Here is a 15936-nt window from a genome sequence, read left to right on the forward strand (position 1 = left end):
ACTGTGCTGCAAGTATTAAAAAATTATGTCCCTGCTTTTAGCTATGCCAACAGATATCTGTGAACAACTAGCTGAACAGCAAAAGGGTTGAATACAGCAGGGAAAGGAAGTACATGTAAAATCCATCCTAGATTATTTATTGCTCAGTGTGTCCCATAGTTTTGATTAAGGAATTGGGTCGCTCCCACTAGATATTTTGGGTGATGCATCTGGGCCAGGCTGTCACAGTGATGTGCAAGCCCACACAAACACCATGTGCATGTAAAAATGTGCAGATTTCTATAAGCATGAGGTAGGATCTTCTCCTGGAGCCCTCCTCCCAAGGCACATATCCATGAGGGATTAAGTCCCTCCTGAGCAACTTAGATGCCTGGATCACCATGAATATCCTGACCCCATCAATTTGATCTTCAGGTCACCTGAGCCACACTTGCTCCAGGCCTTCATACACGTGGCAGGGACAGCGGGGTGGAGCAGACATGAACAGGGCAGGACATTATTCTGGTAGACAGTGTACATCTCTGGCCATGAGGCTGAGACAAAACCCACAAAACCCACTGCCTGCTTCCCAAAAGGGCAGAGTTGAAACACAAGGAAAACAGTCATTTGGAAAAGAGGCAAAGCTCTGGCTGTTTATCTGGGTACACCAAAAGGCATCAATGTAAAACCAGAATATTAAGGCACATCCAGGCACGTACAAAAACATGGGCCCTGCCATACAAGCTGTAGAAGAAGGAAGCATGAGTCTACATTTACCTAACAACTGCTGCCAAAACCATATTATTACTCATCTCCTTCATCCACCCACTACAGCCAAGAACTGGAAAGTACAAGCGGAACACAGCACACACAGTGGGACAAGATGACCACCTTTGTTCATTCCAAATACAAATTTATGTTTCTTTGCACTCCCTCACTCAGCTCAGTGTGAGCAGAGATTGGCATTAGCTGATAAGCATAGCAAAGCCTGCTTGAAAATGCTGTCATCTCTCTGCAGAAGCTGCCAGCTGAACTGTTAAGCTGGGAGATCAGAGCTGATTGGCTTGAGCAGCAGCTGCATGTGGCCCTGAGAAATGTGCCAAAGGCTTTTCCAGCTCAGACCCACGAGACACTAATCCGTGGGTAAACCCAGCACACAAGGGGCAAGCCAGCTCAGCTGTGCAGGTGAAGAGTGATTTAGGAGCCCCTGCAAAGGCAACACAGGGAGTCAGCACCTGTCAGTCTTCTTGATCCCTTCTAGTTCCCTGCACCAGCAAAATATAGATTATGATTGTGCCAAGTTCTTCTTGAATTGCAAGGGCATCTACTGCCTCTGGCACGCTTCCAAATGCAGTTGTATAAATAGAACTGTGCTGGACTTTCTACATAGCGAGGAAGTTATTTATGCTTCACTTTTTTTTTTTTTTTTTTGCATGACCCAGAGAAAAATTCTGTCCACACACAGGAACACTGCCTTGATAAGGCTGAGAACCCCAGGTTTTGCATTTTCTTCTTTTTCTTTGTCATCTACTGAACACATACACAGCACTTACACATTTCATGTTATATATTTCCATCTGCTGAACACAGAGCTTACACAGTGTGCCATTTTAGTTTTCCCCACAGAAAACTGAATTTTGAGTGAATCTTTGCAAACTAAAAAATGTTGCTAAGAAAATGTTTGTAATCAATCCACTTAGGAATGCAGCACAGGCAGTTTGTTGATGTCAACCACTTCTGTTTCCCATACTCGCCTCTCTCTCACTGCATGACAATTTCCTACCTTGTGACTTGGAGGCAGCATATCATGAGAGTGATTGGTTATGTCACATGGGATAGACAACCTGCCTGGCCTGGAGCCTGGGCAATAAAGGAAAAGGGGCACAGGTCACACAGCCTACAGCAGCTTTGACACATCATTCAAAAGCAAAATGGACACAGCTGGTTTTCATATAAGACATTTGCCTTTGAAAAATTTTATTTTTCCTTGATAAAAACAGTTTTCTTGAAAAAAAAAAATAGAAAAAAGAGAAACTGGTTTCAACTGAAAATATACTGGATTGGTAAAAGAATTCTGATAAAACCCACTGAACAATTTTCTAATGGTTAGCCAGAGTTTCAAATCTCGATGCCTAAATTTGTTCTAGGTTGGTATCCAGGCCCATAAACTGCTTGAAAACTAGAAATGCTTGAAAAGAGAACCACTTAGGCTGGTATTCTCACTTTTAGGAACATGTTCAGGGTGATTTAGCTCAATCATATTGTCAGTCAGATGCATGTTGACTCTCAAAAAGATTGGTGACTGAAAGTTGTGGATGGCCCAAACTCTCCAGAATATTTTCTTAGCGTCTTTCAGCATAAATTCAGGCTGGGTGGAGAATGGGTTGACAGCAGCCCTGAGGAGAAGGACTTGGGGCCATCAGATAATGAGAACTGTACACAAGCCAGCCATGTGTTCTCACAGCTCAGAAAGCCAATGGTGTCCTGGGCTGCATCCAAAACAGCGTGGGCAGCAGGGCCAGGGAGGGGATTCTGCCCCTCTGGTCTGCTTTGCTCTGCTCTGCTGAGACCCCACTGCAGGGCTGCATCCAGCTCTGGGGTCCCAGCAGACGGAGGACATGGATCTATTGGACAAAGTCCAGAGGAAGCCATAAAGATGATCAGCGCCTGGAGCATCTCTCCTGTGAAGATCAGCTGAGAGACCTGCTTAGCCTGGAGAAGAGAAGGCTTTGGAAACACCATCTACAGCCTTCCAGTACCTAAAGGGGTCTGCAGGAGAACTGGAGAGGAACATTTTACAAGGGCATGTAGTGACAGGACAAGGGGGATGGATCCAAAGTGAAAGAGTGGTCTAGTGGAAGGTGTCCCTGCCCTTGGCAGGGGGAGCTGGAGCTAGATGAACTTCAAGGTCCCTTGCAAACCAAGCCATTCTGTGATTTTTCTTATCTGAAAACTGCTAGGATTACTTTGAAATGTTTCTGAACCACTGCTGGTTCAGACTGTGAAGACCACGCCTCTGGTTTTTCCATTGCTAGACTGGGATGAGTTCAAAAATGTCAGCTCACTCATAGTATTACTCTCTTCTGGGAGTTATAGCCAGTGAAAGATTCTCATCTTTCATACTAAATTATCAAGTATTCATGGTATTTTAAAATAGATTTTCCATGTCCCTCTCTATACATTGCTTGCATGTCTCTGCCAAGCTTATGAACACAGACCTCGTGTAGTAAAAGAGCAGCATCTGGGACAAGGTGGGCTGCAGAGAAAGGCTGTGTCCATTGCTGACAGAAGTTCATTTCAATGTCTCAGCACTTTTTTTCAGAAAATTTGCCAGGCCCAAAAGTGCTGGAGGCAAGTTTGCTTATTTGCAGACAAGAATAAACAAAAGGTGATTTTTTTAGCATTGCACTGCAGTGGGAATTTCTTGACTGGGAGACTGAGAGGCACAAACTGCAAGACTGCAAACCCAGATGGACAGTACAAATAACACAGAGCAAAAGCTCATTTATTAGCAAACTCTGAGCAACACAAACCTTTAATAAGTGATGCTAACAGAATATTTGCTCTTTCCCTAAAGCCCGGGCCCCAGTCCCACCGTGAGGGCCAGCTCTGCCTCACCATCAAAGACTGGGTAGCCCAGCACAGCCCTGCAATGCTGCCTGCTCCTTCCAGGCACTGGAAGGGACAGAGATGTGTATCAGCAGCACAGCACATACTTATTGCCTTCCTACAGGAAGCTGTGTTTGTAGAAGATGCTGATTCTCTGAAGCCATTAAAATGACAGATGGGGAATTCCTAGGAGGAGTTTGATTACTGATTTCACAAGCCCAGGAACTGTGAGCTCTTCAAGCTGGCTCAAGATGTTTTAGCAGGTGACAACACCATCACAGCAACCCAGACACAGTCACGCCTCAGCCTCCTGAGGCTGGCCACGGCTGTGCCGTGGCACCTAGTGTGCTACACTGGACCTGGAGGGAATGCTGCTCTGGGCAAGACTCATGGCAGGACTGGGGTGCCAGCAGGAGCCTACATCTGCAATTGGCTGGGTTCATCCCTTCAGGCACTGCTCCAAAAATAGGTTGGCCCAAAATAGAACTGTGGGAATCCCTGCCCCAAATCAAGCTTCAGAAAACACAATTATTGATGATGTCCCAGTGGGACAAAGGCTCTGTTTGAAAGCCGCGTCCTCAGGCACCAAGTGTATAAGTCTCTCTGGACAGAAAAGTCACCCAAATAGGTCATATATGTGGTCACATGTCTATTATTCTGCAGGGTTTCCATTCTACAGCACTTTTTAAAAAATACAAATTGAAATGTAAGTAGGGGTAAGAAGCAAACCACTCCACTTTGATATCACAATGTACCAGAGCTATTATTGGTTTAGGTCAGGAGAGGCATAAGGAATGCTCCAAAACATGGTTTTACGTGCTCTTTATTTAAACAAAATGTGCAAGGGGAAGCAGAGGTTTCACATTCCTTTTTGCTAAGCAAGTTTATGCCTTTTACGTTGGATAATACAGGCTCTTACATTACACACTGCAGTTTTACACCCTCCGGAAATCAACACTGATGCCAAACAAGCCAGCATGGTGAGCTGGGAGTACAGCGAGCACAGATATCCACATCAAAGTGTTCCTAAGCATCTTACACTTTACAGCTGGATCACTGCAGACTGAAAGAATTACACCATCACAGACCCATTACAAACATTAGAGCAGGCAACAGATAGGAGAGAGTAACAAATAAAGGTTCACAACATGTTCAGTAGACTGAAAGCTAATCGATGTGGCATGCTGTGGGTGTTACTGATGTCTGTGGAGGTACACACTGAAATCACCTCCAGAGTTTCTGAGAGTCTTTCAATCCTGATAAGACTTCACAAGGAGCCACATGAGGATCACAGTAATCAGGACAACCATGAAGTTGAGGCAAATTTCTCGTGTGGAACGTTCCATTTTTTGGGAGTAATGAGGTGAGAGCAGAGGTCAGCAGGCAGAGAAAAGGGAAAATTCCGGCGACTTGCTTGGATATGTCCTTGAGCTCAACCTTCGGGTCACAGGCTCTTAAAAAAGAGAAAAAAGAAAAACAAATATGTAAAGGACAGATGCACAAAGGTGGCAGATTCCATAGAGCTTTTTATGTCAGTCTAAATAAGTGTTGTTTCAGTCAGTAAGCACTGGGGTGATAAGAAGTAAAAGCCATCTTTGGCAGCTTATCACCTTCTTTAATTTCCAGCAAGGACATTCCCAGTGTCACCCCAAAATACAGTACACAGGGTGAGCAATCTTTGGAAAGCAATGCTGCTTGCTGCACGTATTTTCAAATAAATAATTCCCAAGACCCATTTAACACTTTCAACAAGTATACATTGTAAATATACTACTGTTAAGAGTTTTTAAATTCCTATATTTGTAGGTGTATTGTTTCTTAAAATATAAGTGCAAACTATTATTTTATAGAGAAATATTAATACATCTGAATTATTTGTTAATACTAAAAGTACAAGGAGAACCTAGGGTTAGACATTTTCATTTCTGAAGAGCTTCACAAATTTTGTGGGTCATTTCCACAGTGAAAGAGTATTTTCTCAATAAACTTCTGGCTTTCCTGAAACTTCAAGGAAAAATTGAATTGAAAAATGCTAAAAGTCTCATGTTTCAAAAATCCCATTCAAGTTGTACTCATAAACTTTCCATTGGTTATTGCTTTTATTTACGTTATGACAGCAATTTTTGAATTTTATATTATTTTGTAGTTCATACAGGGAAAAGAAAATACTTTATCATGAATATCATGCACTAATCTCTGCATGCCATGTAAATAAAATAACAACCCTTAAACAAATGAAACATTAAGTCCAGACAAAGGATTTCAGCTATGCAACCAGATTAGGCTGTAACATCTCTGGTGCAAATTAGAAGCCTTAGGACCATGCCAGCATGACGACAGAGAGTTTCAATTGAAATTACTTTAGCTTGCAGATTAAATATTAAAAACCTAGTGCATGCAGTTAATAAATTCTTACATTTTCAATTTGTATTGCCAGCCTTCTATGTCCTTGCACATGAGAGAATCTGACCTAATAGGTAAGTCAGTTCTTTTACCTTGAGGAGGTAAATGGAGCCCAGTGGTTCTGCCTCTGGACTTTGGGTCACTGCAGATAATTTTTCCCTCCAAACTTCTGCTTATCTCCCACTCGGTCTAGATGCTCTGTCCCTGCGTGGGAACTAAAGTAGGCTGAGGGTGGAGACCAACAAGTGCATTGGCAATCCAGGTGCTGACATCACCCCTTCAAATATTTTTAAAGGGCTAAGCTGGGCTGCAAATTTGGTTAAGGCTGTTTATGCAGTGGGCTCTGTGGGTGGATTTGTTCTTTTGCCATGGTGCTGTACTAACAGCAGAGCTGTGTGCATCCCTTGGGAGTCAATTGGATCTGATAGAGAATTTCATATTATCATAGAATGGTTTTGGCTGGAAGGAACCTTAAAAGTTATCTAATTCCAACTCCCCTGCTGTGGACAGGGATTCCTTCCGCTAGACCAGGTTGCTCAGAGCCCCATCCAATCTAGCCTTGAACACTTCTGAGAATTGGGTCACCCAGCTTCTGTGGGCAACCTGTTCCAGTATTTCACCACCCTCACAGTGAAGAATTTCTTCCTAATATCTAATCTAAACCTACTCTTTGAGGTGGAAGCCATTCCTCTATGTTCTGTCACTACATTCTTTCCTTTGGCCTGCTGGTGTCTTCCCCAGTGTGGAGAAAGGGAAAGAAAGCCACTTGAAGAGTTCTATGTGAAGAGCTAAGGATCTCAAGACCATTCCCAGGACACAGAGCTTGTCTACATATCTACCATTTTGAGTACAGCACAGCTGTTGCTGTTCCACATACCTATAGTCTGCACAGCCTCTTGAGTTCATATGCATTTAAAAGAGAGTGAATAGGGAGCAAAATATACTTTTCATTTCAATACAAATAACTGAAACAGGATAATTTCCAGGATAAAAAATGTTTGGGACTAGTTTGTGCTGAAAAGTACAAAACATTTCTTTAAAGAACTGTTAACACTCTTACATGCTCTTCCTCCATTGAGTTTCAGTGCTGGTGTGAATGCTTCACCTACCTGAGCATACAGAGAAATATTTCTGCCACCCTGCAGTATTTCACCCCAGAAAGACACTGATCCATGGCCTAGAGAGCTGTAACCCCCACATTCCCTTACCTTAGCTCAAGGCACTGCTAGAACTTGCTGTAAACATGAACAAGAAGAAATGGCTATTTGCTCCCTTTGAATTGACACAGCAGAGCGAGCTGGAGCGGACTGGGAGCACACAGTGCCATGGGTATCCCCCTACTTGTGGAAAATGCAAATATTTCCACTGAAGTCAGAGAGCCACTTCTGCAATATGGTACTGCCAGAGGAGTGGGGGTATCCTGCTCAGGTTTACGTGTGTAAGGCTAGCCACAACACTGACCTTATTCTCACTGCCAGTCACTGTGTGATACATAGCGTGCAGATAATTTATTGGTTCTGATGCCTTTTGTATATTTATATTCAGGCATGCTGGGACATACTTTAGCTCAGAGTATCCAAGCTTGTTTGTCACCATCCCCCTCCCTGAGCTCCCAGGTTTCTCCCTCTGCACCATCCCTGGCACTCACATCACAGGACGATGGCCCGGTGAGCGTGGCCAGCTGGCTGGAAACCTCCCTGGTGGAAAACACAACAAAACAAATAGCTGTGGGTAACCAGGGGGGCAGAGGGGTGTTTGCTTGGGTTTTGCTGGATGATCTCCCTAAATAGTCTTCCCACGGGATCAGTGGAGGTAGGAGGGGGATCGGAACAGTAGAAGATTTCCTTTTCATTGGTTTGACTGCCTTGCCACTGCCCTCCTACACAACCAGGCAGCACGTTCAAAAAAGCCAGTGTGCTGCGTGGGAGCCTTGTGCTAAAGTATACAGATGAAACAGCAAAGGCTTTAACCCTTGCCTCATTCAGGAGTTACATGCCTAAGTAGGTTTGCAGGGTCCTGTTACGATTCTTGCTCTGCTGAGCCATCCATTTAGGGAAAACTTGGGCAAACATCCCACACTTAGAGGGATTTGGGAAATCCAGGTTGAAAATGCTCCTTTTAGCCAGGGAGAAGCAAGATTATGACTACCATGAGCCTAACCTAGACTAGTTCCTCTCTTGGGATGTTCTGAAGCAGAAATCTGTGGATTTCTCATGCTATACCTCATCTACTTCACCTTGAATCACATAAATCTTCACCAGAGAAAAGGTGAAACATGTGAATGTCATTCACCCTAGTTACTGCATGTTACACAGCACTGCCCAAATATTCCTCTTGGGCTATGGAAACCTTGGGATTTGTTTTACTCTCTGCTAATAGAAAACTCAGAAGTGTATTTTTTAACCTAGAACCCATCAGCTCTGGTCCCCATGCTCAGATCCCCCGCTCTCTGTCACTGTGAGTGACAGAGAGCTCCTTCTCCTCTGTCCCAGTTCATCTCCTTCTTCTTTAATGTCCTGCATGGCAGCTAGAAAATTTCCCTTCTTCAAAGCAGGGAAACAGAACTATAAATGTCGCTAATCACAATGCACACAATGCACACAATAAACACTCTAACTCACCTCTATGTATGATAGCATAGAAGTTCCTCTCATTTTTTTGTGTTGAGGATCTTGCAGTAGACCATAGATGAGCATATAGGATCACAATTATTAATTGTTGAACCAGAACAAAGTTCATCTGACCCAACACACTGACTAGTAGGGAAATCTGGGGGAAGTATATAGAAACACAGGAAATATAACATGATCCTTGTCTAGATATGCTCAAACATCTGGGATTCAGTCTACTGGGATTGCTAGATCGAGACTACAAACAGGCTGCATTTATGGCTCACTCTTGCTCATTCCGTGAATAATTCTAGATCAGGCAACTTGTAAATAGTTGAGCTTTACCTATATATTACATATGTACACACAGACATACACACAGAAACTTGTGAAAAAAAAAAGGGCTTAGCACTGACCAGGAGGTCCAATAAACACTCCTGAAGTGGAATTTCCCCGCATGCTAACTGTGAATCCAACCAGTGTCTGAACATCTGACTTCAACTCACCACAGATTAGAGTTTGTGATTGCCAGAAGGTGAAACTTCTGCCCCCTCCTCCCAACCTCAACCTCACCCCCCCACAAAAAAAAAAAAAAAAATTTATTCCTGCTCTTTATGAAAAAGCAAAAAGATCTTAAAAGCTGTTTCTTTTAAAAGTTGGTCTATTTATCCAAGTGATTTAATACTGATTGAGAAAGCAGAAAGAAGAGAAATAATGAACATAGTGATTTTACTTGAAATGCTAATCCAGTAATGCTAATACAGTGTTGAATATTTTTCTTATTGTCACTTGTTCTCCTTTTTCTGACAGATCTGGATGTTCTCAGCTTTCATGTGGCCATGCCAAAGTTCCATTTTCATGCCTCGCGTACTCAAACTTACAGCTCCAGTCTATATTTAAAGTTGCTGTGACTATCGCACATCCTTCCCAGCCTACTAATCAAGTACCATACAATCTTTCAAAGCCTTTCTTACACAGTTAGAGGATACTGTTCTCACTTTTGCTCTTGTCATTACCTTTCTTACCAATTGCAGTATATGTATGTGTAAGTATGGGCCATGAGTCATGCAGGTGTTTACCATCGTTGCCAGCATAATTCTCCGTTCTCTGTCAGAGCTAATTTCTTTTTATAATATTTTCTTCTTACAACATTTTTATTAGATTTTGGGTGTTGTTTCATTAATTTTAGACTTCAGAAGATGCTCCTTTTAATTCTCTACAACATTTTCAATGGGAAAAATGTTACAATACTGTGAGACATACTACAAACCTCTGTGGCAATGTACTTAGGTCAATAAAAGACCACATGCAACCCTGAACACAAAGGGGAAAGAAAACTTGAAATTACTTCTAAAGCACCAGGAATGAGAGGTAAGATAAGAAGGTTAAAGAAAATGATGCCTTAATTTTAAACTTTTATAGCTGGCTGTCTCAAAAAAAAATTAAATGTCAGGTCATGAGCGAAGAAAACATCAATTCCCCCTCAACAGCGGTGACCCAGTCACTCCAGGGACAATCAAGCAGTGAATAGCATTAGGATATTAAATATCACAGACTGAATTATGCAAAAAATGCTGTTGAAAATTAGACAAAAATGGCTGTATTTTACATCTTGGCTCCCATATTCTAACATCTTACTTGTTCTGAATGGAGTTGAATTCTGGGGCACAGCCTTCATATTTCACAGAAAACCATTGAAAGCCAACTACTCCCCATGGTGCTAAATGTCAGACTTTGAAGTTAATGAGTTTCTCCAGGAAGATAACTAAAGGCTAGTAGGGAACTCATGGCTATGCACTGGGATATGCTATCGCTTCACTTGCTTGTCCAGACAGTACTGGTGGAAGCTATGGAGAGAGTTTTGAGCTTAAATGCTTGTAAAGTAAATTTCAGCAATCAGGATCAAGGTCGCAGACATGTAAATTACTGAGGCTGCACTCTTCCATACCACCTTAAAGTGTGCTGCCAGACAGAGCTGCAGTTTGAGCAGACAGAGTAGGCAGGAGCGCGTTAAATTCCCTGGGAATATGAACCCCTGCATTGGCAACATCCTCAGTAGCACAGTAGCTGCGACCTTTGCCACATCTGTCTTCCAATAAATGTCATTTGTGAGGTTTATACTTGAACCAGTGGACTTCTGTCCACAAGCATAAGGTGTTAGCAGAACAGACCAAAAATCTAGTCAGCACTGGTTCAAAGACAAAACAATCTGCAGACTAGTAAGGAAATACATGAGAGGAATTGATGGCAGAAGATGCATCGGAAGAATACATTCAAATCAGAAATTAAATCAATCTCTTTAAAAGTGATTTCTGAGTGGTGGAGGGAATTTTTACAGGGGGTGGAGGAGAGACTGGTGCAGCAGGGTTGGAGGCCCAGACAGAGAAGTGCAGATTTCTGTACTCAGGCCATGGTGTTCACTGCTTTTGCATCAAGAATTATTGATACCCTTGTAGCTATCAGCATGTCACAAGTCTTCAAAGGGCTCAGCTATCCCAGAACAGGTAAGGACACAGAGCAAAAAGGGTGGCTGTGAACCTACAATCTTTTTGTTGCACCCTGGTAAATGGGCATATTAGCAAAGATAGGGTGCTTATCTCTAAAAAAAAAAAAAAAAAAAAAAAAATCTTTGTAAGTAACTGTAAAGTAACTTCTGGACTTCTGGGCAGGATTTTGGCCACGAGTTTCCACTGATGTCACTCAGGTTCTCCCCTTACTCTAGCACAGAGTGAGGCATCTGTACACTTACAGCCTGGTTTGATCTTTTCCATGGAAAGAAGTGAGTCTTCAATAAAATATGTCCTGGCACCGTGAAGAAATACAATTTTTATCTCTGTGAACAACAATATCAGCACTACTGGTATGTGACAAGCTTTCAATTTAACCCATACAGCTGTTGTGTGAGCTCTCACACCCTGAAGTCACTCATGAGGCAGCCTGTAACCCCTCCCCGAGCAGCAGCATCGCCTTTAGTTACCAAGTAGCCACCAGCTGTTGTGCCAACACACCCTGGTACTTCCAGCCAACAGTGGTTGTGTGGGCTGACCAACCTCTCTGAAGGCTCCCAGCCCAGCTCTGCTGCAACATGCAAACCACAGGGCTGCCCTTACCCCGGGCGTGCTGCGTGGCTCCCCTGCCTCCGTCATGTTTGCCGTGGAACAGCAAACACAGATGCCATGAGCAGATGCTGCATTTCAAGAGAGCAGCACTGTTTCTCCTCAGACAGACAACATCCTGCCCAAACCCTCACGACAAACCTGTGTCAGCCACAAGGGAATGTTAAACACCCTGGCTGGCTATAAGAATACAAAGAGGGGTGTGCTCCAGAGGGGTGATGGGGACTGTCCGGAAGGATTGGCGCTGCTGAAGGAGAATGCGGCAGGGGAGCAGCCTGTGCATGCAAAATCCAAAAGGAGTGGAGGGCACCACTCTCTATGCACCGGAAAACAAATCCTTTGACAGCCCCACCTGTGTCCAACGGACAGTTCCACCTGAATCCAACAAAGGTAAAAACCCGGAATTCTGACTAAACCTTAACCAAACTGGGTTCTCAAATACCACTCAAATTCTGGGTATGCCCTACTTGTTAGGATAGGGCTGGATTAACTTGGTGGGGGGGAAGGCAGGAGCAGGTCCTCTCTCAGCATGGATTCATCCTTCATTTTTGAGGTGTTTATACACAGCCAAAGAGAGTCAAGAGGTCTCTAATGACTTTCTGATCACAGCAGTCATTGACCCTGTGTGAGTGGGATGAAATCTAATATAAAGCTTTACTCAAGACAATGCAGACCAGAGTATTGTAACAACTAATCAAAATAAATTATTATTCTTTCTCAGAGCAATGTACTTTTTATGGAATTTTAAGGAATAAATGAGAAGTAAAAAACAGCTACTCTCAACAATTCAGTAACCACTTCCTTCTCCAGGACCCAGACAATTGCTCCAGGCTATGAAATGCACCTGAAAATACTTTTGAGACTGTCAGGATTTAATCCAGAAAAAAAAAAAATTGAACAGCCAAATTAGGGGAACAGTCCAAAACAGCACCCTCAGCCTGGGCCCCACCAGTGCTTCTTCTTTCCTCTTCCTTAGCCAAAATCCATGTCTATTATAATCACTCTCCTAGTCTGTTTTGATGGGCATATGTTCTGGGTCTTGGAAAGACAAGTGTTAAGAGTGAACAATAACTTTTAACAGGACTACTGACCAATAATGTATTGGGAGCAAAGACTTTTAACACCAGATAGCTGCATCACTAAGGTTAAGCTTTCTCCGTTGTTTGAGAAAAATGTTCTTTGCCCTCTTTTTGTCTTAGTAATCACAGTTTGTGCATCACTGATGAATAGTTAAGCCTGCTTTTTTCTTTCTGCAAAATCAATTCACACGTCTCTTCCTGAGCAGATGGAGGCTTCCTTACCTGAGGGTGTACAACTGCAGAGAGGAGCAAGTGAGCAGCACACAGACACCCACTCTTATGCCCACAGATTTCAGTGTTATGTGGCTAAGGGGCAAATCGGGGATCCACTCCCTGCTCAGCTGTCATACCTTTCCTTCCCTTCCTCTATTAATACATTAACTTTCATTTCCTACCCTAGAATAGGAAACTACTTGTTTCCCCTCTCAGGGCTCGGTTAGGCAACTGCTTATAGCAAACCTGTGCATTACCAGACCAGCTGTCATCATTACTCTCTTTGGATCAGGTCAGCAGTGAAGTTGACCTGCCAGTGTGTACTCAGTGTTTATGGCAGATGGAGCTGGGCACTCCACCTTCCCTTCACCCTTGGGTGTGCTACCCATTTTGCACAGTGCAAACGCTTCATAGGTGGTTACAAGATGCTCTGCTTGAAAGTGCTGTGTTGAAAGCATTGGCTCAATGCACCTCTGGCATCTGTCCCTCTGAAGTATTCTCCAGTTCTTCTTTATTGGAAAACATGTTATCTGCCATCTTCCAGACCTTTCTGCATCACAGGAGATACTTTCCAGGCAGGTAGTCTGGCTAAATTGTGGACAAGAATTAATTCCTACCCATTGCAGAACACAATCCAGGGTGTGCCCAGGTGGCCAAGAAGGCCGATGGCACCCTGGCCTGGATCAGCACTGCTGTGGCCAGCAGGAGCAGAGCAGTGACCGTCCCCCTGTGCTCAGCACTGCTGAGGCCACAGCTCCAATCCTGTGCTCAGTTCTGGGCCCCTCACTGCAAGAAGGACATTGAGGGGCTGGAGCGTGTCCAGAGTGGGGCAGCGGGGCTGGGGAAGGGTCTGGAGCACAAGTGCTGTGAGGAGCAGCTGAGGGAGCTGGGGGTGCTCAGCCTGGAGAAAAGGAGGCTCAGGGGAAACCTCATCACTGTCTACAGCTGCCTGAAAGGAGGGTGCAGCCAGGTGGGGCTTGGTCTCTTCTTCCAGGTAATAAGCAACAGAACAAGAGGAAATGGCCTCAAGTTGCACTGAGGAGGTTTAGATTTTATTAGGAAAGATTACTTCACTGAAAGGATTACCAGGCATTGGAACAGGCTGCTTAGGAAAGTGGTGGAGTTGTCATCCCTGGAGGTGTTAAAAAAATGTGTAGATATGTCACCAGGGGTTGGAATGACACAATTTAGTGGTGAACACAGCAGTGCTAGGTTAACAGTTGGACTCAGTGACTTTAGAGGTGTTTGACCTTAGAGGTGTTTTCCAATCTAAATGATTCTATGATTGTAACTCTTCCCTGGAAGAGAGAGTCAGGGATTCAAGTCAGTGCATTCTTTGGCTTGATTTGATAATATTAACAAGACCAGTACTTTGTCCATAGGACCTACACAACCATCTGACATCTAATAGACTGCTCAGGCTGGATGACATGAGACTGACCTGTGTCAACTCTGGATAATAGAAGTATCTTTTAATCCAGCAGGAACAGCCAGGGAGCCACACTCTGATCCTCTGCAGAGCTCCTGTGGGCCTTATTATGCTTTTGAGAAGCAGAAATCTGTGCCAGGTCAGAGAAGAAACTTGTTATTCCAGGAAACATTAGAGGAATGTTGCTTCATTAGCTTGAGCTAAAGTTCAGTTTTTCCACCCCGACACACTGATAAGGGTTGAAGTTTTTGATGATTGCCTGGGCAATAAGGGCACGAGAACCTTGCTAGCCTGTGTTGTTTTGTACGTGCAATCCTCATAGTAATAAGAAGTTATTGGTTCTGTGCCAATTATCTTCTGAGGTTGCCAGCACGTGGCTTGTATATGACCAGCCTGAGAGAACAGAAGGTGCTGAGGAAATGTCAGCCAAGGAGTAATGGAGGAGTGTGTGTGGTATACGGGGGGGCAGGATGCATGGGATACCCTGAGCCAAGGAGCCTGCCTGCTCCCCACCCCCAGAGGCATAACTGCGTGCCTTTGCCTCTTACTGTCCCCCAAACCATTTGAACTGGAAGAAAATGAAGGTCTTGCCCTGTGAGTGCTCTCAAGAAATACAGTATATTAAACTTGGTTGGAGAGAAAAGTGGCCAAGCAGAGCCCCGTTCAAATTCAGGGAAACTGGTAAAAGACAAGTCATAATGATTTAGAAAATGTTGTTGGACCCCAAATACTTACAGTGAGGTTGGCAGAACTCAGAGACCACATCCAGTTAGAAAAGTGCTGAACACAGCTGGAGACAGATGTAGGGCACAGAGCTTTCTGCATCCAGCAACAAATCAGAATGGGACTTAGTGTGATTAATGGCCAAGGCTGGTGCTTCTGGCTTTACTGTACTAGCCAGGCATAACAGAGCTGGTTTAGAAATGTCAGGGAAATACATCTTATTTTCGGCAGAAAACTGGAAATAAAAACATGACTGTATAAATAAATAGGTTTTACCAACTAACCTTAAACTCCCTTCTTCAGCTGAAATTCAGACAATTAAAGATTTAAAAATGAAGTAGGCAAGAGCACAAAATTCCCATCCCAGTTTCATTAATATGAGATTGTTTCTAAAATCAGGTTATTTGGGTTATCAGGTTATATTCCCTCCGAACAGTCCTCGGTTCTTCAATCCATAACCACTCATCTCAGACCCAGGTTATTGTAATTGTCCAAGCTAGGAATTTCATAAACACCTTAGCACCTTCATAAACACTTTAGCAGGTTGATGCCTGTAAGATAACCATAATCTCAGCAAGAAATATTGCTGATCCTACCTATAAATCCAACCTTGGATTTGGGTTGCAATCTCATTAACGCATGCCTTGTCCAAAACTCATCACAGAGGATGTGCAGGAGGTGATGAGTTTTCTGAGCAACCTTCTGAGTGCACAACAGAGACAAAAATTGCAGCCATCTGCCTGCAGCATCCCTAGCACCCACCCTGAGGAACTTCA

General features: G+C 43.6%; 1 protein-coding gene across 2 annotated transcripts; it reads right to left on the bottom strand.

The window, feature by feature from the left end:
* Positions 1 to 4395: 4395 nt before the first annotated feature.
* On the bottom strand, positions 4396 to 6247 carry SLN (sarcolipin). 2 transcript variants are annotated; one of them, XM_072927633.1, is made up of 2 exons: positions 6005 to 6247; positions 4396 to 5041 (listed from the first exon to the last, which is right to left on the bottom strand). In XM_072927633.1, the coding sequence occupies exon 2, from the start codon at positions 4932 to 4934 to the stop codon at positions 4839 to 4841; it is 96 nt and encodes a 31-aa protein (XP_072783734.1). In that variant the 5' UTR covers positions 4935 to 5041; positions 6005 to 6247; the 3' UTR covers positions 4396 to 4838. The 2 variants fall into 2 exon arrangements, with proteins under 2 accessions (XP_072783734.1, XP_030126163.1); XM_030270303.4 differs by having other exon boundaries at positions 6084 to 6231.
* Between the last annotated feature and the right edge of the window lie 9689 nt (positions 6248 to 15936).

Source organism: Taeniopygia guttata, chromosome 1 (assembly GCF_048771995.1).
Source record: "Taeniopygia guttata chromosome 1, bTaeGut7.mat, whole genome shotgun sequence".
Lineage (NCBI taxonomy): Eukaryota > Metazoa > Chordata > Aves > Passeriformes > Estrildidae > Taeniopygia > Taeniopygia guttata.